Here is a 21,495-nt window from a genome sequence, read left to right on the forward strand (position 1 = left end):
TTGCTGGATATTTGGGCTATTGCCACCTTTTGGCCGTTGTGATCAGAGCTGCTATGATGGTTAGTGTACAAGTTTTTGTTTGAACACCTGTTTTCAGTTTTTTTTTTGTCCTTTTGTATTTATCTAGTAGAACTATAGGGTCTCATAGCTCTGTGTCCACTCTGAGGAGCCACCAAACTATTCCCCATAGCAGCTCATCTATTTTTACATTCCTAGCTAGCAACACACAAGGGTTTCCAATGCTCCACAGCCTTGCCAATACCTGTTATTATCTGCCTTTTTTTTTTTTTTTAAGATTTTATTCATGAGAGACACACAGAGGCAGAGACACAGGGGGGAGAAGCAGCACCCACTCCCCACCGCCTCTGCAAGGAGCTGGATGAGGGACTCAATCCTGGATCCTGGGATCACGAGTCAGAGGCAGACACTCAACCACTGAGCCACCCAGGCATCCCATTATCTGCCCTTTTGATTCTAACCATCCTAGAGAGTGTGAAGTGATAGCTCCTTGTGGTTTGATTTGCATTTCCCTAGTGACTGGGGATGTTGGTCATCTCTTGTGTGGTTATTGGGGATGTGTATATCTTCTTTGGAGGGATATCTGTTCCAGATCTTTGCCTTTTTTTAAACTTGTTTTTTATTGTGGTTGTTGAGTTGTAAGCGCTCTTTGTATATTCTAGACACTAGACCTTTATCAGATATGTGATTTGCAAATATTTCCTCTGGTTCTGTTGTTTTTTCACTCTGAGGGTGTTGTTTGATGCACAAAAGTTTTTAATTTTGAAAAAATCCACTTTATCTCTTTTTCGTTTTTTGTTTGTTGGTTATTGTGCTTTTGGTGTCACATCTGAGAAACTGTTGTCAAATCTATGGTTATGAAGATTTACTCCTGTTTATTCCTAAGAGTTTTATAGTTTTAACTCCTACATTTAGGTCTCTGATCCGTCTGAAGCTTTCTTTTTTTTCTCTTCTCTTCTCTTCTCTTCTCTTCTCTTCTCTTCTCTTCTCTTCTCTTCTCTTCTCTTCTCTTCTTTTCTTTTCTTTCCTTTTTTTAAAGATTTTATTGGGACGCCTGGATAGCTCAGCGGTTGAGCTCTGCTTTCGGCTCAGCGCTCAGCAGCGTGATCCTGGAGTTCGGGGATTGAGTCTCACTTTGGGCTCCCTGAGGGGAGCCTGCTTCTCCCTCTATGTCTCTGCCTCTCTCTCTGTGTCTCTCATGAACACATAAAAGCTTAAAAAAAAAAAAAGTCACATGGTCTACCCACTAAGCCAGCCAGGCACCCTTGTATAAGTTTTAAATTGGGAAGTGTGAGTCCTCTGACTCTCCAACTCTGTTCTTCCTTTTCAAGATTGTTTCGGTTGACTGTTTTGAGTCCTTTACCATTCCTTTTCTTTTGCAGAAAAAAATAAAAAGGGCCATTGGTGTTCATCAGCTACTTCTTAAAAAAAGATGAACTCAGAGAGCAGAAGGCTGTGGGGGGTGTCTTAGTCTCTGCCATTCAGAGGTGGTCAGCTCCCTTAGGGCCTGTGGCAGTGAGGAGAACAAGTCCTGTTGGATGGTGATAGGAACCACTGGGGGTCTGAGCAAGGGCAGGATCCCCTCTGGCTGCCTCGGGGTGGAGTGAGCAGTGTGGAGGGTAGCACAGTGGGCTGGACAGGGCCACATATTCTGGAACGGGGAGGCTGTGGTGGTTCCAGACTGAGGGCATGGGATAAGTGGGGGGAGGACCCCAGGGTATCTGTCTGAACAGCTGGTGAGCTGGGAGGGTGGAGGGGGCAGCTGGAGCAGATAGTTTGATGGCACAGGGAGAGCATGCTGTGTCTTGGATCTTTCGGGTCTGAGATGCTTGTAGATGTTGGGCAGAGAAGTGGGTGTGTGCTGAACATGGAGAGCCACAGGCAAGGGCCATGGGGGAGTGTATGCTGCCAAGGATGTCCCCCTCCCTAGGGGAGAGGAGTGAGAAGGAAGAGAACCCCAGAGAGAGGCAGGAACTTTGCAGACAAGAGGGTGATATGGCCAGGGAAGGGGGGGCAGCATGGGATGGGGCCCCAGGAAGGGAGTCAGGGAGCTGCAGGGTCCCAGAATCGGCCTGGCAGGGAGGCCTGTGTGAACACAGCCAGGAGGCAGGACCGGGAAGGGAGGCCCTGGGGGCCAGGTCTAGTCACCCTTCAGGAGGAAGGGGAGGTCAACTATTCCTGTCACCTTGCCTATGGTCCAGTGCTATCCCCAATAAGCCCCCAGTGGAGCGCCCCACCCCACCCCACCCCACTGCCCTCTTCCACTTCTAGGCAGCACGTTCTTATTTACTGGTTCTTGCAGTTCTGGCTGTGTGTGGGAGCAGACACCCCTCCTTGCCCAGGGCAGAACACGGAGCAGGCCCTGAGTAAATGAGCTGTGGGCAGCATGGCAGGGGGCGTTGGGAGGTGGGGAGGGCTGTATCCCCGAGGGTCCTCTGCACCTGATCCTGCTGGGGTCCCTTCGCATGGTTCATCCTGCAGGGGGAGGACCCACTCCTCTGTCCCTTCTCCACCTCGGGGACTGAGGCAGTTGACCTAGCTGTCCTGCCTGCCCCTGCAGGTCCTCCCTCAGACCAGTGGCTCTCCTGCTCATGTGTGAGACCAGGCTGTCAGGACAACAGGATTGCCTCAGGAGCCCTGACAAGGACCCACAGGCTGCCCCAATAGCCAGAACCCCCAAAGTATCTTCTGAAGTGAAGGTGGGTGCTCAGGGAGCTATGGGGGGTGTCTGTGGCAAAAGCAAGCAGAGGTCATAGGTCCCCACACTCTTCTGCCCCCACTTGCTCTTGGTCACTAGGTTCTGCTCCCAGTCAAGTGGACACTTTACCCTCCGGCCAGGCACCACTGCATGTGCCCCAGGACAGGCAGGGTGTCATGGACTGCAGGGCCCCTGCTGCACACACCCCAGTCTCCCACCCCTGGGGTCTCCATCCTGCAGCTGCTGGCCATCCGGGGCTCTATCTGGAGGGGCAAGTCTGCCTCATTTCTGGAGGGTGTCCCTGGGGCCTGCGGGCTGTTTGTTAAGAATCCTGTCCCTGAGGCCCAGCCCACCTGCCACCTGGGAGGTGATGCAAGGTATGCCTGGGAAGGGCAATCAGAGGCAGGGTAGGGCAGAGGGGCCTCTGGGCTGTAGAAGGAAAGTGTGCAAGGGCAGTGGTCTCAGAGGCTGGAGGAGGTGGTGGTAGGCTGGGACCCCAGGCAGTAGGGGTGCTGGGAGGAGCTCGGAGTGCCCACAGGCCCTGGGCTGCACCTCCTGAGGAGGCTGGGTGTTTTGGAAACCAGCAGGTGTGGCTAGGCACGTGGGGTGGCAGCCTGGTGCTGGGGGCCCTGGAGCTCTCGCTGTGACGCCTGTCTGGGACCAGCTGGGCCTGGCTATATTCCTCTGGGCATCTGCCTAAGGCTCACACTGGGAGCTGCTCTGGGGTACCTGGGGTGGGGGAGGGGAAGGCTTAGCCCTGCTGGATCCAACTTCTAAGGGCCTGTCTGTCCTATCGCTTTGCCCCTCCAGCAGCCCCTGGGGCCCAGACCTCTGAGATAGACCATGGAGAGGAAGCCACTGAAGAGGGTGCAGGTGAGGGGCTTTGGGTGACCCCTGGATTGGGCACCACCTGGGGCACACTGAGTCTAGCATCATGGTGCCCAAGCCCCTGCTGCCCCGCCCTTAGGCTAGGCTGAGTGCAGAGGCAGGGCAGAGAGGCTTCACCTTGAGCCTGTTTCTCCTCTGTGCAGGACGGTCCTCCAGCCTTCTTTCTCCTGCTCCTGGGGCTGCTGAGCCAACTGGAACCCCCTACTGAGGTCTGCGGCTCTGGATGCGTTTAAAACCTCTCTTAGCTATGGACAAAATGTCCTTGGTGTGGTCCCTGCAAACCAGACTGGAGGAGAGAAGGAAGAGCCTCAGAGCCCCCAGGAGCAGGAGCACAGGGGGCAGGGCACAAGGGGCAGGGCAGCTGTGAGCCGGGGTTAGGGCGGTCACAGGGCAACTGCCAGCGTCCTGAGATGCCAAGACCGGGAGCCGAGGGCCATCCAGGGACACCGGGCTTCTCTGGCGGCCTGGACGGTCAGGGTCGACGCCAGGCCCCCTCCCCGCACCTGCGTCAGCCTTGAGATGAACGAAAGCGATATTTGTTTCTCTCCCGGCTAAAGTGGGTCCCAAAGTCAGGTTCCGAGGGCAGGGCTTTGAGACGAGGGTCGGAGGGCGGCACAGACCGGTAGCCGAGACCGCGACCCCGGCCCAGTTCCAACCCCTGGACTGCTGACCCCAGGCCCCCAACGCCCGCGACGGAAAACTGACGCCCCCTCCCCCCCGGCTCCGCGCGGCCCACGAGCGCCGCCTACTGCCGGTGTGTGGAGAGGCCGCCGGCGGGCCGCTTCCAGGCAGAGCCGAGGGTGGGCCAGAGACCCGGGCCGGGGCCTGTGCGAGGGACGGGCAGGGGCGGGGCCTGTGCAGCGGGGGGCGGGGCCTGTGCTGAGTGACGGGGCGGGGCCTTGCAGCGGGGGGCGGGGCGGAGGCTGGTGGGCGGGCCCCGAGCGGAAGAAGCCCCCTCCGGACTCCGCCGGGCGGTGGGCTGGGGGTCTCGCGCTGCCAGGGAAGAGCCTGGGGCCGCAGGGGTTTGTTCTGGGACAGCCTGCGCTTGCTTCTTCAGCCGCCCTGGTTCAGGGCAGGTCACCCGCAGCCCCTCTCTCGTCCATCCCGCGGCAGAAATTCCCCCTCCGACTCCTTCGGCTGTTTCCTCGCGTCTGGATTTGAAATGATCGAATCTCAGCAGCTGGAGAAGGCGGTCAGACTGGTGTGGGGATTTCCTTGGGACTCAATAAGTGATCGATGCCTGGACCCAGGCTGGCTGGAGATGATGTACTGGGAGCTCCCCACAGCCAGCGTGCGTGCAGAGTGAGGGGTGCGGGACCTGCTGCCTCCCCGCTGCACCCCTGCCCGCCCGCCAGCCTCCTACCCCGCTGCCCTCCAGCCTCTCTGCTCTCCCTCCAGCCGTCCCGCATCCCGCTCTGAACCTTGTGTCCTGTGAACAGAAATTAGAGGGATCTGTTTTTTTATTTTTATTTTTAATTTTTATTTATGATAGTCACAGAGAGGGAAAGAGAGAGAGGCAGAGACATAGGCAGAGGGAGAAGCAGGCTCCATGCACCGGGAGCCCGACGTGGGATTCGATCCCGAGTCTCCAGGATCGCGCCCTGGGCCAAAGGCAGGCGCCAAACCGCTGAGCCACCCAGGGATCCCCCGAGGGATCTGTTTTTATTCAGTCTGACCGTCTCCCACTGTACGTAGTGATTGTTTTTTTTTTTTTTTTGTGGTGATTGTTTTAAATGCATTGTTGTTGGTTTTTAAATTTTTATTTTATTTATTTATTTATTTTAAAAATATTTTATTTATTTATGAGAGACACAGAGAGAGGCAGAGACATAGGCAAAGGGAGAAGCAGGCTCCATGCAGGGAGCCCAATGTGGGACTCCATTCCAGGACCCCAGGATCAACCACTGAGCCCACCTAATAGAAACACTGGGTCGTGTGGCCTGTGAGCATGGCAGATGGTACCGATGACAACAGTCTCGAAGAGCCCAACAGGGCAGCCCCGGTGGCGCAGCGGTTTAGCGCCGCCTGCGGCCCAGGGCGTGATCCTGGAGACCCTGGATCGAGTCCCATGTCCGGCTCCCTGCATGGAGCCTGCTTCTCCCTCTGCCTGTCTCTGCTACTCTCTCTCTCTGCATCTCTATGAATAAATAAATAAAATCTTCAAAAGGAAAAAAAAAAAGAAGAGCCCAACAGCGGTCCCTATACTCGAGGACCAGGACAGCCTCACAGGAGCCATCTAGCTGGACATAGTGGCTTCAGAATGTGGGCTTTGAGGGGCACCTGAGTGGCTCAGTAGGTTAGTGATCGACTCTTGATTCTGGCTTAGGTCATGATCTCAGGGTAAGAACTCTCTGTGCTGGGCAGGGAGTCTGCTTCTTGCTCTCACTCTCCCTCTCTCACAGCCCCTTTCCCACTCTCACTCTTGTTCTTTTTTTTTTTTTTTTTAAGATTTTATTTATTTATTCATGAGAGACATAGAAGGAGAGAGGCAGAGACACAAGCAGAGGGAGAAGCAGGCTCCATGTGGGGAGCCAGAAGTAGGACTTGATCCCGGGACTCCAGGATCGCGCCCTGGGCGGAAGGGAGGCACTCAACCGCTGAGCCACCCAGGCGTCTCCTGTTGTTGGTTTTTTAAAAAAAGATATTATTTAGGGATCCCTGGGTGGCGCAGCAGTTTGGCGCCTCCCTTTGGCCCAGGGCGCGATCCTGGAGACCCGGGATCGAAACCCACATCGGGCTCCCGGTGCATGGAGCCCGCTTCTCCCTCTGCCTATGTCTCTGCCTCTCTCTCTCTCTCGCTCTGTGACTATCATAAATAAATAAAAAATTAAAAAAAAAGATATTATTTATTAGGGAGAGAGAGTGTGAGAGAGAGAGAGAGAAGAGAGAGAGCGCGCGAGTGCAAGAGCATGAACACCAGCAGGTGGAGGGGCAGAGGGAGAGGCAGGATCCCCCACCCCCCAGCAGGAGCCTCACTGTAGGGCTGGATACCAGGACCCAGCGACTCAAGATGAGTCCAAAGGCAGATGCCTGACTGAGCCACCCAGGCACCTGTAAAATAAATTTTTGGGGGGGGCAGCCTCGGTGGCGCAGCGGTTTGGCGCCGCCTGCAGCCCGGGGTGTGACCCTGGAGACCCGGGATCGAGTCCCTCTCGAATTAGAGTCCCTCTAATTTCTGTTCACAGGACATGGGGCTCTGTGCATGGAGCCTGCTTCTCCCTCTCCCTCTGCCTGTGTCTCTGCCTCTCTCTCTGTGTCTATGAATAAATAAATAAAATCTTTTTTTTTTTTTTTTTAAAAGAGGATGCCTGGGTGGCCGGGCAGTTAAGCGTTGGACTCAATTTCGGCTTAGGTCAGTGCTGAGAGGACAGCATTCCCGAGCACTTCACACTCTCAGGTCAGTTAGGAACATCTTACATTAGCATGATACATTAACGTTGTCACAGGCAACCAATAGTGACGTGTTATTATTAACTACAGTCCATGCTTTAACCAGATTTCCTTAGTTTTTAACAACTCTCCTCTTTCTCAGGATCCCACTCTGCATGGAGTTAGCACGTCTCCTTGGCTCCTTGGGCTTGTCTGGGCTGTGACAGTTTCTCAGAATTTTTCTTTATTTTGATGAACTTGACAGTTTTGAAGTTCAGGACACTTTGTAGAAGGTGCCTCTACTGGGATTTGTGCAGTGTTTTTTCACAGATAGACTGGGATTGTGGGGCTCAGGAGGATGACAGCCCTGCCCCTCTCATGTCAGGTGTGTCTGCTCTCACCATGACCCATGACTGCGCTGCTGATCTTGGTCACCTGACGGAGTCAGCACCCATCTCTCCCTTCCCATACTCTACTCCTCTGTGGAAGGAAGTCACTGTTGGGGTCTGGGTTATGCTCCCCCTGCTTGAGGCTAGAATATTTGCATAAATATTTAGAATGCTTCTGTATGGGAGATTTGACTCTTTTCTCCCTATGTTTATTCCATCACTTATACTGGTGTGGATTCATCAACATTTACTTATGTTTATTGTGGTGGTAAAATGTATGTAACATTAGATTTACCATTTTAACTGTACAGCGCTGTGGCGTCAAGTACATTCATGTTGTTGTGCAGCTGTCACCACCATCCATTTTCAGAGCTTTTCATCCTTCCCACCTGGAACTCTGTCCCTGTTAAACACTAACTTCCCCAGCCTCTGGCGCCTACCACGCTACTCCCTGTCTCTAAATTTGATGACTCTAGGGACCTCATATATGTGGAATCATCATACAATATTTGTCCTTTTTTTAAATTGAAATATAATAAACAGTGTTACATTGGTTTCAGGGGTGTAATGTAATGATTCAACACCTGTGCACAGTCCTCAGTGCTCATCACTGTACGTGTACCTAATCCCCTTTAGCTATTTTACCTTCCAGCCTCCTCCTCTGACAACCACCAGTTTCTTCCCTGTATTTAAGAGTTTTTTGTTTATTCGTTTTGTTTGTTAAATTCCACATACAACTAAAATCACATGGTATTTGTCTTTCTCTGGTTTATTTCACTTAGCATGATACTGTCTAGATCCATCCATGTTGTTGCAAATGGCAAGATTTCATGCTTTTTTTTAAAAAAATTTTTATTTATTTATTATAGTCATCAGAGAGAGAGAGAGAGAGGCAGAGACATAGGCAGAGGGAGAAGCAGGCTCCATGCACCGGGAGCCCGACGTGGGATTCGATCGCGGGGTCTCCAGGATTGCGCCCTGGGCCAAAGGCAGGCGCCAAACCGCTGCGCCACCCAGGGATCCCGGATTTCATGCTTTTTTATGGCTGAGTAGTATATATGCCACCTCTTCTTTATCTGTTCATTGATGGATGTATGCTTGGTTGGGTTGCCTCCATATCTTGGTTATTGTAAGTAATGCTGCAATAAATGTAGGAGTACCTATATCTTTTCAAATTAGTATTTTCTTTCCTTTCAAAAAATACACAGTAGTGGAGTTACTGGATCCTATGGTATTTTTATTTTTGATTTCTTGCGGACTTTCCACACTGTTTTCCAGAGTGGCTGCATCAGTTTGCATTCCCACCAACAGGGCACAGGGGCCCCTTTGTCCACATTCTCGCCAACGCTTGTAATTTCTTGCGTTTTGGATTCTAGCTATCCTGACAAGTGTGAGGTGATAGCTCACTGATGTTCTTTTTAATTTTTTTTTTATGATAGGCACACAGTGAGAGAGAGAGGCAGAGACACAGGCAGAGGGAGAAGCAGGCTCCATGCAGGGAGCCCGACGTGGGATTCGATCCCGGGTCTCCAGGATCGAGCCCTGGGCCAAAGGCAGGCGCGAAACCGCTGCGCCACCCAGGGATCCCGCTCACTGATGTTTTGATCTGCATTTCTCTGATAATTAATGGTGTTGAGCATCTTTCCTTGTATCTTGACCATTTGTTTGTTTTCCTTTCTTTTTTTTTTTTTTAAGACTTATTTATTTATTTGAATGACGGAGAGGAAGAGCGAATCCTAAGCAGATTCTCTGCTGAGCTCGGGGCCTGACTGGGGGCTCAATCCTATGACCCTGAGATCATGACCTGAGCCGAAAACAAGAGTCAGACATTTATTTACCCAACTGTATCACCCAGATGTCCCTGTATGTTTTCTTAATATTTGTCCTTATTTTATTTTTAATGATTATTTATTTATTTATTTATTCATGAGAGGCAGAGACATAGGCAGAGGGAGAAGCAGGCTCCCCATGGGGATCCTGATACAGGACTCCATCCCAGGACCCTGAGATCATGCCCTGAGCCAAAGGGAGACGCCTTGTGGGTCTGCTTCTCCCTCTGTCTGTCTCTGCCTCTCATGGCACTGAGACACTGAGCCATCCAGGCATCCCTATGTCCTCCAGTTTCTTTTTTTTTTTTTTTAATTTTTTTTAATTTATTATTTATGATGGTCACACACAGAGAGAGAGAGAGAGAGAGAGAGAGAGAGAGAGAGGCAGAGACATAGGCAGAGGGAGAAGCAGGCTCCATGCACCGGGAGCCTGATGTGGGATTCGATCCCAGGTCTCCAGGATCACGCCCTGAGCCAAAGGCAGGCGCCAAATCGCTGCGCCACCCAGGGATCCCTGTCCTCCAGTTTCATCCATGCTGTAGCAGGTGTCAGGACTTCCTCCTTTTTAAGCCTGAATAATAATTCCATTGTATGTTTTATTAGGGTTCTCTATAGAAACAGAACACTATATATATATATGTATATATGTATACATATATGTAAAATATACAGAGATGAGGGGATCGAGTATAGGAATTGATCCATATAGTTGTAGAGGCTGAGGCGTCCCACAGTTTACCCTCTGCAGGCTACACACCCAGGAAAATTGGGCGTGTGATTCAGTCTGAGTCTGAAGCCAGAGAAGCAAGAGAGCTAATTTCTTTTTTTTAAATTTTTTTGTTTTTTAATATTTTATTTATTTATTCATGACAGACACAAAGAGAGAGAGAGGCTGAGACACAGGCAGAGGGAGAAGCAGGCTCCATGCAGGGAGCCTTACGTGGGACTCGATCCCGGGTCTCCAGGATCATACCCTGGGCCGAAGGCAGCGCCAAACCACTGGGCCATCGGGGCTGCCCAAGAGCGCTAATTTCTGAAGGTGGAAGAAGATGGACAGTCCACTCAGGAAGAGAGCAAACTCACTCTTCTTATGCATTTTTGTTTTATCTGGGCCCTGAACAGATCCGACAATGCCCACCTGCTGTGAGGAGGACGATCGTCTTTACTCAGTTTATTGAATCGAGTGCTTATCTCCTACAGAGATATCTCACAGATGCTTCCAGAAGTAACATTTTACTGGCTGTTGGCACCTGGTCAAGCTGACACATATTAACTATCACTAATGTATACACTATACTCTGTTTATCCATCTCTCCATTGGTGTATGTTTGGGTTGTTTCTATCTTTTATGTATTGTGAATAAGACTGCTATGAACACAAATACCTGTTGGGGTTTCTCTTTTCAATTCTTTTAACTACATACTTCAAATCAGAAATGCTGGATCCTATGGTCATTCTGTGCCCACGTTTTTGAGGAATCACCACGCTGTCTTCTGCAACAGATGTACTGTTCCACATTCCCACCAGCTGTGCGTGGTATCCTAATTTCTCTACATCTTCCCTAACACTTGTTTTCTGTGTTTTTTGATCATAGCCATCCTAAAGGGTGTGAAACAATAGATCATTGTGGTTTTGACTTGCATTTTCCTAACGATTAGTGATGTTGAGCATGTGATGTTTTCATGTGCTCCTTGGCCGTGTGTGTCTTTTTTGGCAAAATGTCTATTCAAGACATTTGCCCACTTCTGAATTGGGTGGTTTTTGTTGTTGAGCTGTAGGAGTTCTTTACATATTCTGGATACAAATCCCTTATCAGATATAAGATTTGTGAACGTTTTCTTCTAGTCGGTGGGGTGCCTTTTCTCTCTCTCAATGGTGTGCTTTGATGCACAATGGATATTTATTTTTTACTCGGGTTATTAATTTTTTAAAGATTTTATTTATTTGTTCATGAGAGACAGCGAGAGAGAGGCAGAGACACAGGCAGAGGGAGAAGTAGGCTCCTTGCAGGGAGCCCAACGTGGGACTGGATTCCTGGTCTCCAGGATAAGGCCCTGGGCTGAAGGCGGCGCTAAACCACTGAGCCACCTGGCTGCCCTGGGTTTACTTCTCTGACATTACTTTTGGCTTTCTAGTTATGCTGCTTTTTCTCCAGCATAATTGGAGAAAATCTGTCTTCTTTTTTGTTAGGTTCATTATATTTTCTTTATTCTTTTTCCCTTCCACAAATACGGAAGCTATACAGTCTATTTCTATTATCTCAGTGGTCACCTCAACTTTGCACATAACACTTGAATCTCAGTACCTGGTTCTGGCCATTCCTGAGCAGTGACAGATGTCACACTTGCCTCTCTTCCCATCTGCCACAGTGGCTGGCCCAGGGCTGGGCACCCCCAAGCAGACCCCACAACAAAGACTCAGACTAGGACATGAAGTTTTCTTGGGGCATTTCTGGGGCTGAGGGGTGACACCATGGGCAATGGATGGGATACTGCCACCCTGGGGAGACTGTGTGGCAGATGCAGCGGGGTTGCTGGTGGGTAAGGAGGCTAGCTACAGGCACTGAGCAGAGTGTGGGTCCCAATGGCTGGCCCTGTGCTGGTTTAGGACACCTCAGGGAGGAGCTGCGGGAGGAAGGGGCTGTGAGGAGCACTGGTGTGTGTAGTCTCATGCCTGCCTGGGCTGTGCTCCAGCCCCTTGGAGCAGCCCTGCTCCCCCAGCTCCTTGCCAGCATGGCCCATCCATCCCTTCACCCTTGTCTGTCCTTGAGCTGCCAGACCCAGCTCATCCCCAGCTGGGTTATGCTGTAACATACCCCTGGGTGCCGGCCTAGTGGCTGGGAGGGGAGGTGGGTGTCCTGACGGGGACAAATGTTGCCTGGGTGGGAGGTTGGTGGTGAGGCCTGGGAATTCTATTTCAGCTGAGGTTGGGGAGAGGGGAGCAAACCTTGCGGGTGCAGGTTTGAAGGAGTCTGGGCCTTAGAGCTGAGGGGGACAGCCACCTGGTGTCCCCACACACATGACAAGGTCCTGCTTTCCCCAGCAGGGTCCTAACAACAGGTTGGGCGCTGGGCAGCAGCTGCTTGGCCTCTCGTCCCCCTCCTGCCCAATCCAGCACAGTGACAGCTGCAGCAGGTAAATCACTAGGCATGTGCGCCTGCCTCCAGTGACTCCCAGCCAGGCAGCAAGGAAGCCGTCTCCAATTCTCCTAGTTGTGCACTGGATCCCATGGAAGCCGACCTCGAGATGCAGTATGGGTACAAGCTGTGTGCAAGGGGTCAATCCCAGAGATAGGGACGGGGTAGGATTGGGCGGAGGGAAGCCCAGCTGTGCTGCCTGAAGCCTCAGGCCAGCTATGGGGACTCAGGGCAAGTACCCCTTCAGAGGTCCACCGTATCTGGGGCCACGGTGGCCACATGAGCTGGGTCTGCATCCAATGCTGCCCCACAAGGATGGGGGCCTTCTGTCTTCTCACTGTGTCTATGGGTTTCTTCTCTCTTCCAGGAAGGGGTCACTGGGGAGGCACTTGCTTGTAGGGAGGGGATGGGATTGCTTGAATGCACACGGGGCCTCTCACTATACCCTGGCCTGGGCCATCAGTCTGTGAATTCAGCAGCTGTTTTCGGGTGCCTGTGCCATCTCCCAGACCTGCCCAGAGAAAACACCACGTGCCCTGAAGTTGTGAGTGGTCCCGGTGGCCCAGACACAGATATCCAGGTTCTTGGAACATATTGCCTTTATTGGCCTCCTGTATCAGTCAGGATTCTCTAGAAAAACAGCCCAATAGGAGAGGGAGGGAGAGAGAGACGTTGATTTTAAGGAATTGGCTTCCTTTGTGGCGATTGTGGGGCTGGTGAATTCAGACAGCTGGAGACCCAGGGAGGACCTGGTGTTGCAGCTCAAACCCGAGGCCCTCTGGAGAAGAATTCTCCCCTCCTCTGGGGAGCTCACTCTTGCTCTCTTAAGGTCTTCAACTGATTGGATGAGGCTCACCTTCATTATGAGGGTCATCTGCTTTACTCAGAGTCTACTGATTTAAATGATAATCACATCTAAAAAACCTTCAAGCACATCTACATTCATTGCAGCATTAATCACAATAGCAAAGAAGTGAAAGCAACCTAAATTTCCATGGACAAGAGGATGGATAAACAAAATGTGGTCTTTCTGCCCAGTGGCATATTATTCCACCTTAAAAAGGGAAGAAATGTGGGGGTGCCTGGGTGGCTGGGTCAGCTTAGCATCTGACTCTTAATTCTGGCTCATGTTGTGATCTCAGGGTTGTGAGTTGGAGCCCTATGTCAGGCTCTGCACGGGGCATGGAGCCTGCCTGGGATTTTCTCTCTCCCTCTTCCCCTCCCCTCTTCCTAAAAAACAAAACAAAATAGGAGGAAGTGCTGACATGCGCTACAACAGGAATGGACTTTGAGGACATCATGTTCAGTGACATAACCCAGTCCCAAAGGACAAATTCTGTATAAGTCTGCTTATACGCAGGAGTCGGATCCAAGGAGAAAGTTGATGGTAAATTTTATATGTGTGTGTGTGTTTTACCACAAATGTAAAAAAAAAAAAAAAAGATCGTGGTATGTAACAGGTGTTCAGTAAATGTCAGCTCCCCCTCTGAGTAATATTTTATGTTAATGTCACCATTGTAATCAATACATATATGAAAAAAATCCCCTTCCCAATGACATCTAGACAAGCGTCTGCGCGGGAGTCTGGGTCCCACTGCCCAGCTGGACATGTAACACTATCCCCCCTGCCTCTCCCAGCAGGCCCCTGCTGTAGTTCCCCACACGCTTCCTTCCTCACATGTTGTGGCTTGGGCTTATAGATGTGACTAGTGCCATTGAAATGTTTCTGACTCCTGTCCTAGTTTGAGATTTTCAAGGGAAGGGAGTGCGAAAGTCTTTTCTCATCAGCACAAGCCTGAAACCAGGACCAGACAGAGCAGCCAGGGCTAAGGTAGGGGACCACCCCCCGGACCTGGAGCCGGCTTCTCCTTCAACCCGGTCGCCCGGGCCCTCAGGACTTGTGCCTGCCGGAGCCATCCTGTCCGTCAGCACAAATCCTGCGGCCTCAGCAGCTGGCCTGGGCCTCAGTGGGAGTGTCCCAGAGGCTTCAGATATTTTGGCAGGGCCCAGGGCTGAGCCAGTCGGGCCATGGCACATCTCGCCTGCTCAGGTTGTCAGGCAGTTGCGGGCGGTGGCAGGTGTGTCTGTGTGTCTCTGGGGGCCATGCACTGATGTGAGGGGAATTAGGTAGGGGCACCCATCTGTGGCCAGCCCTGCGGGGTGCTGGAGGCTGAGATGGGAGGAGTCCCCTCGACCCATGAGGCTCCAACCTGTAACCGCAAGCTTCTGAGCCCCGTGGCCAGGCCAGTGGATCTTGTGCTTGGTGCCGGGGTAGGAGGAAGGCCCTCGGTGGAGGTGAGGGTGGGTATGTGTGTCCAAGCGCTGAGTGTGTGTGCTGCTCAGGCATCTGGTCACTGAACGGCGTGGCCATGAGGCTCCCTCGGGAGCCAGCTTTGCTGTTCTGAGTGGAAGGGAGGTCAGGTTTCTCTGAGAAGTCCCAGAATAGCTCCTGGCTGCTCAGAGGAAATCTGGTCTGGTTTCCTGGTAGCCAGTCTTGCCCTCTCTCACCACCACACCACATCCAGCTATCCCCTCCCTGGACTGCAGACCTCCAGCCCCTTCTAGCACAGGGTGGCCAGGGGGGTGTATTTGTCCTCTTGACCCGTCTGTAGAGACAGCCTGCAAAGCACTCGGCCTACAGGGATGGGAGGTTGTCACCAGGCCAGGGTGGGCATTCAGAAAGAACCCTCCTAAGTAAGTGATGACTGGCTGTGTGAGCGTCCTAGGGCAGAATGGTGGGAGGACAGCCGCCATAGGGAAGAAAATTCGAGGAGGATGACACGGTGAAGAGGGAACAGCAAAGGGCGAACACATGGGCAAGTGCTCCAGGTCTCCCCAGCCACCCCTCAGTCCCTTTCCTGCTCCTGGTCCTCAGTCATGGCGTCTCTCCATGCTTTGGCTCCAGAGGGCTGAGGCTGCGACCTAGGATCCCAGGAGCAGCTTCAGGGTGAGGGGATGCTTAGGCCAAGGAGGGCCAGAAAGGGGCTATGTGGGGAACGGCCAAGCCTGGTCCAAAATAGGGCTGCAGGATCTCCTGGCCATACAAGGATCTTGGAATCTGGACTCTGGGGACCCCAGGCAGCTGGGCCCAGCTAAAATGCAGCTGACACCTCCACCCCTCGTGTTCTGTGCACAGCAGCTCCAGTGCCAGCGTGCAGTGTTCTCCCCACCGGCCACGGACATGGTGAGGCTGCTCCCAGCATCCGGCAGAGTCCCTGGTGGGCTGGTGGGGCAGGAGTGGAGTAGGGCCCGGGCGGCGAGAGGACGGGACAGGGCCTCCGAGCACAGGCATGGGCTGGGCCAGAGGGTGCGGGTGCCTGTCTGGGAATCAAGGGAGCAGTTCAGAAGGCAAAGCAGGGAGGCCAAGGCTGAGCCCTGCTGGATGCTGACACCCCCTTGCTCTGGTGGCTGGGATGGATGAGACTCTTCTGAGAGCTGCCATGGTGGTAGCCAGCAGGGGCTAGACTATCCCCAGAGATGCCCTAACAGGCTGGGGCCCTTCACCCCGATCTTGGGCATGCTCCTTCACCTGGTCTCACCTGGTAGCCCCCCGAGACTCCCTCACATGGCTGGCCTGAGCCCCGGGGCCTCACACCTGGGCTCTGCCTCGTGTGCCCTTCCCCTCAGGCTGCCTGGCAGAGTTCTGCTCATCCCTGTACCACCTTGTCTGGAAGCTGCTCTGGGCTACGGGCCCCCTTTTTGAACCATAGGCCCCAAAGGGTTGCCAAGCGGATGGACAGGGCAGGGTGCCACGTGTGCTGGGGCCTCTAACCTCCCTCAGACTGAGGGGCAGAGGAGGCCCCAGTGATGCTGGGCTGGTGTCCCTGCAGACGGAGCGCCTGACAGCCGAGCAGATCAAGGAGTACAAGGGGGTCTTTGAGATGTTCGACGAGGAAGGCAACGGGGAGGTGAAGACTGGTGAGCTGGAGCGGCTCATGAGCCTGCTGGGCATCAACCCCACCAAGAGTGAGCTGGCCTCCATGGCCAAGGACGTGGACAGAGACAGTGAGGCTGGGGCAGCCCTGGATGGGTGATCAACTGTGAGCGTGAGCAGGGAGGGCCGCATCTGCTCACCCTCATGAGGCCCGGCCTGCTGCTTGCTCCCTGCAGACAAAGGATTCTTCAACTGTGACAGCTTCCTGGCCCTGATGGGGATTTACTGGGAGAAGGCCCAGAACCAGGAGGGCGAGCTGAGGGCAGCGTTCCGTGTCTTCGACAAGGAAGGCAAGGGCTACATCGACTGGGACACGCTCAAGTAGGGCCCGGAGCTGGGCAGGGGTGGGCATGGGCTGGAACCCTCCAGGCTACCACTGAATGTGGGGGCCCTGCAGGTACGTGCTCATGAATGCAGGGGAGCCCCTCAATGAGGTAGAGGCCGAGCAGATGATGAAGGAGGCTGACAAGGATGGTGATGGGACCATTGACTACGAGGGTGAGTGAGGGATGGGCCTGGGAGCTGGGTGGGTGGGCCAGGCTGGTGGCTGACCTGTCCTTCTGCTCTCAGAGTTTGTGGCCATGATGACCGGAGAGTCCTTCAAGCTGGTCCAATAGGAGCAGGTGCTGTGGCCATGGAAGGCCTGCACGAAGAAGGCCACTGCCTGCTGCTGCCCACAGCACTGCCCCCACTGCCACCTACCTTGCCACCCCCCACCCTGCCCTACTCTGGCCAATAAACGCTCCAGCCAGACTAATGTGTGTTTCACTGTCCCTAGCCCAGAAAGGAGGGACTGGCAAAGATTTGGGTCTGGAAAAAGGAGAGGGTTTTCCTGGGCAACCACAGCACATGGCCTGTCACTCCTGCTATGACATCTGACACCACCCACTGCCCAGCTCTGGGTTCTGGACACCAGCTGGAAAGCCAGATTGGGGGCAGGTCGAAGACTACCACTTGCCCTGTCTGCCTGCGTTGGGGTATGTCTACCCACAGGCCCCTCCCAGAGCCTTTTCCTACAGATGGAGATCATTTAGGTACAGACTTTATTCTCTCTCCAAAAAGCTGGGGGTGTTACAGCCAGCCCTGAATCCTGAGGCTTAGGCCTGTGAGGTCAGGGCTGAATGCAGCAGCCTGTGTGGGCATTGCCCTAGTGTGTGAGAGTGCATGTGTATGGCCAACACAGGGGCAGCTGGTTGGGCTGCCTGGCGTTACATAGCAACGAGGCCAGGGCTGCAGCAATGTGCTGGACGGGCTGGCCTTCCCTAGGGAAGGATGGGAGGTGTGCGCTGTGGGGGTCCTCGGCTGCAAGTGCCCTTGCACCCGTCACCTCTGAGCACAGGGTGGCTGGCAGAATGGAGAGGTTCGAGAGAGTTTTCCTCTGCCTTTGAGGGGCATCAGGGCTACAGCCAGGGGTGTTGGGCATTGGAGCCTGGCTCCTGGAGCCCTGCCGATGTCTCTAGGCCTCAGGCCCCACGGAGAGGACTGGGTTACTAAGAGGGGGGTGGCTCTTCCTGTCTGGGTTTGGCCGTCTTGACAGCCTCTTCATATGAGGGTGGCAGCTCAGGGGCATACAGGCTGTAGGCAGGAGGGGTCATGGAGTCGAGGTCCAGCTCCCCAAAGGGGAGGGGCAGCCGCATGCCCAGCGGGTACTGCACAGAGCTGTAAGCTGCAGGGAACCAGAGTGGGTTGGTGGGGATGAGTCTGCTCTCACCCGCCCCCACTCCCCCTGCAGGCGGGCAAGCCAACAGGTGAGGTCTGCAGGCACTCACAAGTCACAGTGCTGTGCACGGGGCTGTCACTATCCATAGGGCTGACTGTCAGGTCGCAAGGCTGAGGTGTTGGTGGCAGGTGTGGCTGGGTGTGTGCCCGTTTCCGGAGGCAGCAGAACCGGACACAGCTGGCTGTGACCCCGCACAGCAGCAGCAGGAGGACAGCAAGTAAGATAAGCCTGTGCGGGGAGGAGCAAGACCCTACCACTGGATTGACCCCTTGCCACTGGCCACCTGCTCCCCAGGGGCAGTCATGGCCCAGCCACCCAAGACAGGACAACAGGCAGGATAAAAGTAAACCAGAGAATGTCTCTCCAGGCCAGAGACCTCCTTCCAGGCCAGAGTGGGGCCTGAGGAGCCAGCCTGTCCTGGCTCTCTCCAGGGCTGGCCACAAGTGCCTTGGGCTCACTCCCAGGACACACTGTCCCAGGCCATCTGCACAATCCTGTGCCCAGACCAATGACCGTGTTCACAGGGGCCCCCTGCAGGGGTGAGGAAGGAGGGGGTGGGAAGTGGTGCCAAGGGCCTGGGTGCCTAGAGCAGTCCTAGACTGGGATAGGGCCCACAAGACAGGCCATCCTGGTGCTGAGGGCAGAAAGCAGGGGTCAGCCTGGGGGGCTGCCTGGAGGGGACAGTGCTGGCGACTCCTCAGCCTCGGAGCTAGGAAGGCTAGGGGTCTGCAGGGCCTGGCCGGGGCCGCATCGTGGTCTCCACTTACCCCACGTGCCACAGGCTGCTCCAGCGGGCCTGGGGCGGGCACCTGCGGGGACGGCGGCATCTGGAGCAGGTGGGGCACCAGCCAGCCGACCGCCCCGCCCAAGCCTCCCCCACAGGTCGGGCCAGGCCCCGGCTCCCACCCCCCTGACTTACAGGTCCGAGGGGTCGCAGCTGCCGTCCGAGAAGCCCAGCGCCACCTGTGGGGACAGGGGTGAGCCCGAGCCAGGGCGCGTCAAGCGCAGACCCGCCCCGCAGTGCCCGAGCCGAGCGCCAGCGACCCACCTGCGGCAGCGGCAGGAGCGGCGGGAGCAGGAGGAGCGCACCCGGGGCCAGAGCCCCCAGCACCATGCTCGGGGCCTGCGGAGAGCGCTAGCCTGCGGGCCTCGCCGCTTTATGGAGGCCCCGCCCCGCAGGTCCCGCCCCCGCCCCGCGGAGCCCCGCCCCCGCCCCGCGGAGCCCCGCCCCCGAGCCCCGCCCCGTGCCCGTCGCGCCGCTTCCCGGAGGCCCCGCCCTGCATGCCTTGCCCCAGAGCCCCGCCCGGTGTCCTCCGCGCCGCTTCCCAGAGGCCCGGTCCCGTGCCGGCCTAGCCGCTTCCCGGAGGCCCCGCCCTCCTCGCCGGAGCCCAGGGAGCCCGCCAGCCTCGGCTTGCTGGGCGCAACGGGGTCTCGCCCTCCGCCCCGGCGCAGAGCCCCGGTCCCGGGCGGGCCAGGCCTGTCGTGCAGTCAGGCTCCGTGCGGGCCAGGTGAGCCCTGCTGTCGCCTCGGAGGGTGGCGGCCAGGACAAGCGTGGTGGAGCTCGCACACCGTGCACACCGTGCGTTGTTAAGTGATGCAGCACTCCGGGTTCTGGGGCCGGCCCAGCGTGTTCAACGTTTATTTTGCTCAATCGCTGCCTGGGGCTGGCAGAAGCAGGCCTGTCGGGAGTGTGCGCCTGACCCCCCCCCCCCCCCCCCCCGCTCCTGCGGGGAGCCGAGCATGTTCCCGGAGCACTTGGCCTTGAAAGTCATGCCTAATCTGGGGCGTGTACCCTCTGTGGTCACCGGGCCTGGGGGCACAGAATGCTACTGACCCTTCTGCCATTTCTTCCACCTCACCGCCCTTTTATGGGACTAGTGGTCCTGCTAAGTTCTCTCAGGCCTTTACCCCACCACCTGGTGGTCAGGTCAAGGGAGGGGGGTCAGCAGCCCAAGGTGGAGGGCGGTTGGCCTTGTCTGGGGGGCCTTGTCTGGGGAGAGCGGGAGGAGCAGCTACCTTTTACCTTTCTTTCTCTTCCTTCCTCCCTTTTTCTTTCTTTCTTTCCCTCTCTCTCTTCCTTTCATCTATTTTTTTAAAAATTTGATTTATTTATTCATGAGAGACATAGAGACACAGGCAGAGGGAGAAGCAGCCCTATGCAGGGAGCCCAAAGTGGGACTCGATCCTGAGCCGAAGGCAGACGCTCAACCACCGAGCCACCCAGGCGTCCCTCTTTCATCTATTTTAGAGAGAGAGTGAGCAGGAGCAGGGAGTGGGGCAGAAGGAGGGGAGAGAGGTAGACTCCCCTTTGAGCTTGGAGCTGGAGTCGAAGCTCAATCCCATGACCCTGGGATCCCTGGGTGGCGCAGTGGTTTGGCGCTTGCCTTTGGCCCAGGGCGCAATCCTGGAGACCCGGGATCGAATCCCACATCAGGCTCCCGGTGCATGGAGCCTGTTTCTCCCTCTGCCTATGTCTCTGCCTCTCTCTCTGTCTCTCTGTGACTATCATAAATAAAAATTAAAAAAAAAGAAAAGAAAAAAAAAATCCCATGACCCTGAGATCTTGACCAGAGCCCATATCAGAGTCAACAGTTTAACCACCTGAGCCACCCAGGTGCCTCTGTCTTTCTTAATTGCATTCAGCACATACTCTACCTTGTATGAAGCCCTTCCTAGGCTTGGCGCCCCTGCCTGGATCTGCCAGGCACCTCTCTTTGATCGCCCTTGATCTTGGCCCACCCTTTGCCCCGAAGCTGTTCTGCACCTCCAGGCTGTGTGATGACACCCCAGTGCCCCTCCTGCCCACCCTGCTCCAGCCAGGCTGGCTAAGCTTGGCTCCTGGCTTCCTTTCTCCCCGTCTTTTGCCTTCACTGGATGGGAGGGATGAGGATGGACAGAAGTCCAGCCAGTGCACAGGAGTTCAGGCAGGGCCTTGACCAGTGAGTACCAGGGCCTTTGGTAGGAGATTGAGGCCAGGGTTTAGAAGCCTGCCCCTCTTGCCCACCAGCCAGAAGAGGAGTCAGGGACTTCCTCCAGGAGCCTGATTTGGCCTGGGCTGCTAGAGCCCTGCCTTCTCTTCTCATCTGGTAGGAAAGCGGCTTGGGCTATGGCTGGTCAGCCCCAGGAGGGCACAGACAGGAGTCCTGCATAATTGCATGGAAGGGTCGTCACTGGCCTCAGGTTAGGGAGATGGCAGGCTTCCAGGCATGAAGGGCATCAAGGAACTGGGGTTAGAACTGGTGGCTCCAGGCTGGTGTCCTGAAGCCTTTGCCTAGGAAAGTCCCCAGATGCATCATCACACCCTCTATTCTTGCTAGGGAAAGCTGCATGTGTTCTCCTGGAGGCAGGCATGGGACTGGGTTGGTGTGTTGGGCATGCTGTGCACAGGGGGGCCAGATTGGAGGACTCTATGGGGACAGTATCCAACCGTCACTCTCCAGATGGCAGGGACTGGGATAGGGGCACATTCTGAGCTCCCAGGAGATTCATATGGCCTGTGGGGCTTCAACCTTGA

General features: G+C 54.9%; 2 protein-coding genes across 6 annotated transcripts; one reads left to right on the plus strand and one right to left on the minus strand.

The window, feature by feature from the left end:
- Positions 1 to 12,911: 12,911 nt before the first annotated feature.
- On the minus strand, positions 12,912 to 19,177 carry TMEM52 (transmembrane protein 52). 5 transcript variants are annotated; one of them, XM_041772451.1, is made up of 5 exons: positions 19,030 to 19,169; positions 18,901 to 18,944; positions 18,749 to 18,790; positions 18,031 to 18,209; positions 12,912 to 15,644 (listed from the first exon to the last, which is right to left on the minus strand). In XM_041772451.1, the coding sequence occupies exons 1-5, from the start codon at positions 19,093 to 19,095 to the stop codon at positions 15,313 to 15,315; spliced, it is 663 nt and encodes a 220-aa protein (XP_041628385.1). In that variant the 5' UTR covers positions 19,096 to 19,169; the 3' UTR covers positions 12,912 to 15,312. The 5 variants fall into 5 exon arrangements, with proteins under 5 accessions (XP_041628385.1, XP_041628384.1, XP_041628386.1 ...); XM_041772450.1 differs by having other exon boundaries at positions 12,912 to 15,648; positions 19,030 to 19,166; XM_041772453.1 differs by lacking the exon at positions 12,912 to 15,644 and adding an exon at positions 17,291 to 17,927 and having other exon boundaries at positions 19,030 to 19,145.
- CALML6 (calmodulin like 6) lies at positions 15,430 to 17,158 on the plus strand. The gene is made up of 5 exons (XM_041772455.1): positions 15,430 to 15,511; positions 16,158 to 16,332; positions 16,438 to 16,582; positions 16,659 to 16,759; positions 16,832 to 17,158. Exons 1-5 carry the CDS (start codon positions 15,509 to 15,511, stop codon positions 16,876 to 16,878), a joined length of 471 nt encoding a protein of 156 aa, XP_041628389.1. The 5' UTR covers positions 15,430 to 15,508; the 3' UTR covers positions 16,879 to 17,158.
- Positions 19,178 to 21,495: the final 2,318 nt, after the last annotated feature.

The sequence above is a fragment of the Vulpes lagopus genome, chromosome 10, assembly GCF_018345385.1.
Source record: "Vulpes lagopus strain Blue_001 chromosome 10, ASM1834538v1, whole genome shotgun sequence".
NCBI classification, from domain to species: domain Eukaryota; kingdom Metazoa; phylum Chordata; class Mammalia; order Carnivora; family Canidae; genus Vulpes; species Vulpes lagopus.

Bases quoted from the DNA above. Each gene is read 5' to 3' on its own strand.
- TMEM52 (XM_041772450.1), bottom strand. From the start codon at position 19,095: ATGGTGCTGGGGGCTCTGGCCCCGGGTGCGCTCCTCCTGCTCCCGCCG. The intron at 18,791-18,900 runs GTAAGTCAGGGG...CCGTCCCCGCAG, and splicing joins AGCTGCGACCCCTCGGACCT to GTGCCCGCCCCAGGCCCGCT. The intron at 15,649-18,030 runs GTGAGTGCCTGC...CTTGATTCCCAG, and splicing joins CGTGCACAGCACTGTGACTT to ACAGGCACCCGCACCCTCTG.
- CALML6 (XM_041772455.1), top strand. The intron at 16,333-16,437 runs GTGAGGCTGGGG...TGCTCCCTGCAG, and splicing joins CAAGGACGTGGACAGAGACA to ACAAAGGATTCTTCAACTGT. The intron at 16,583-16,658 runs GTAGGGCCCGGA...GGGGCCCTGCAG, and splicing joins ATCGACTGGGACACGCTCAA to GTACGTGCTCATGAATGCAG.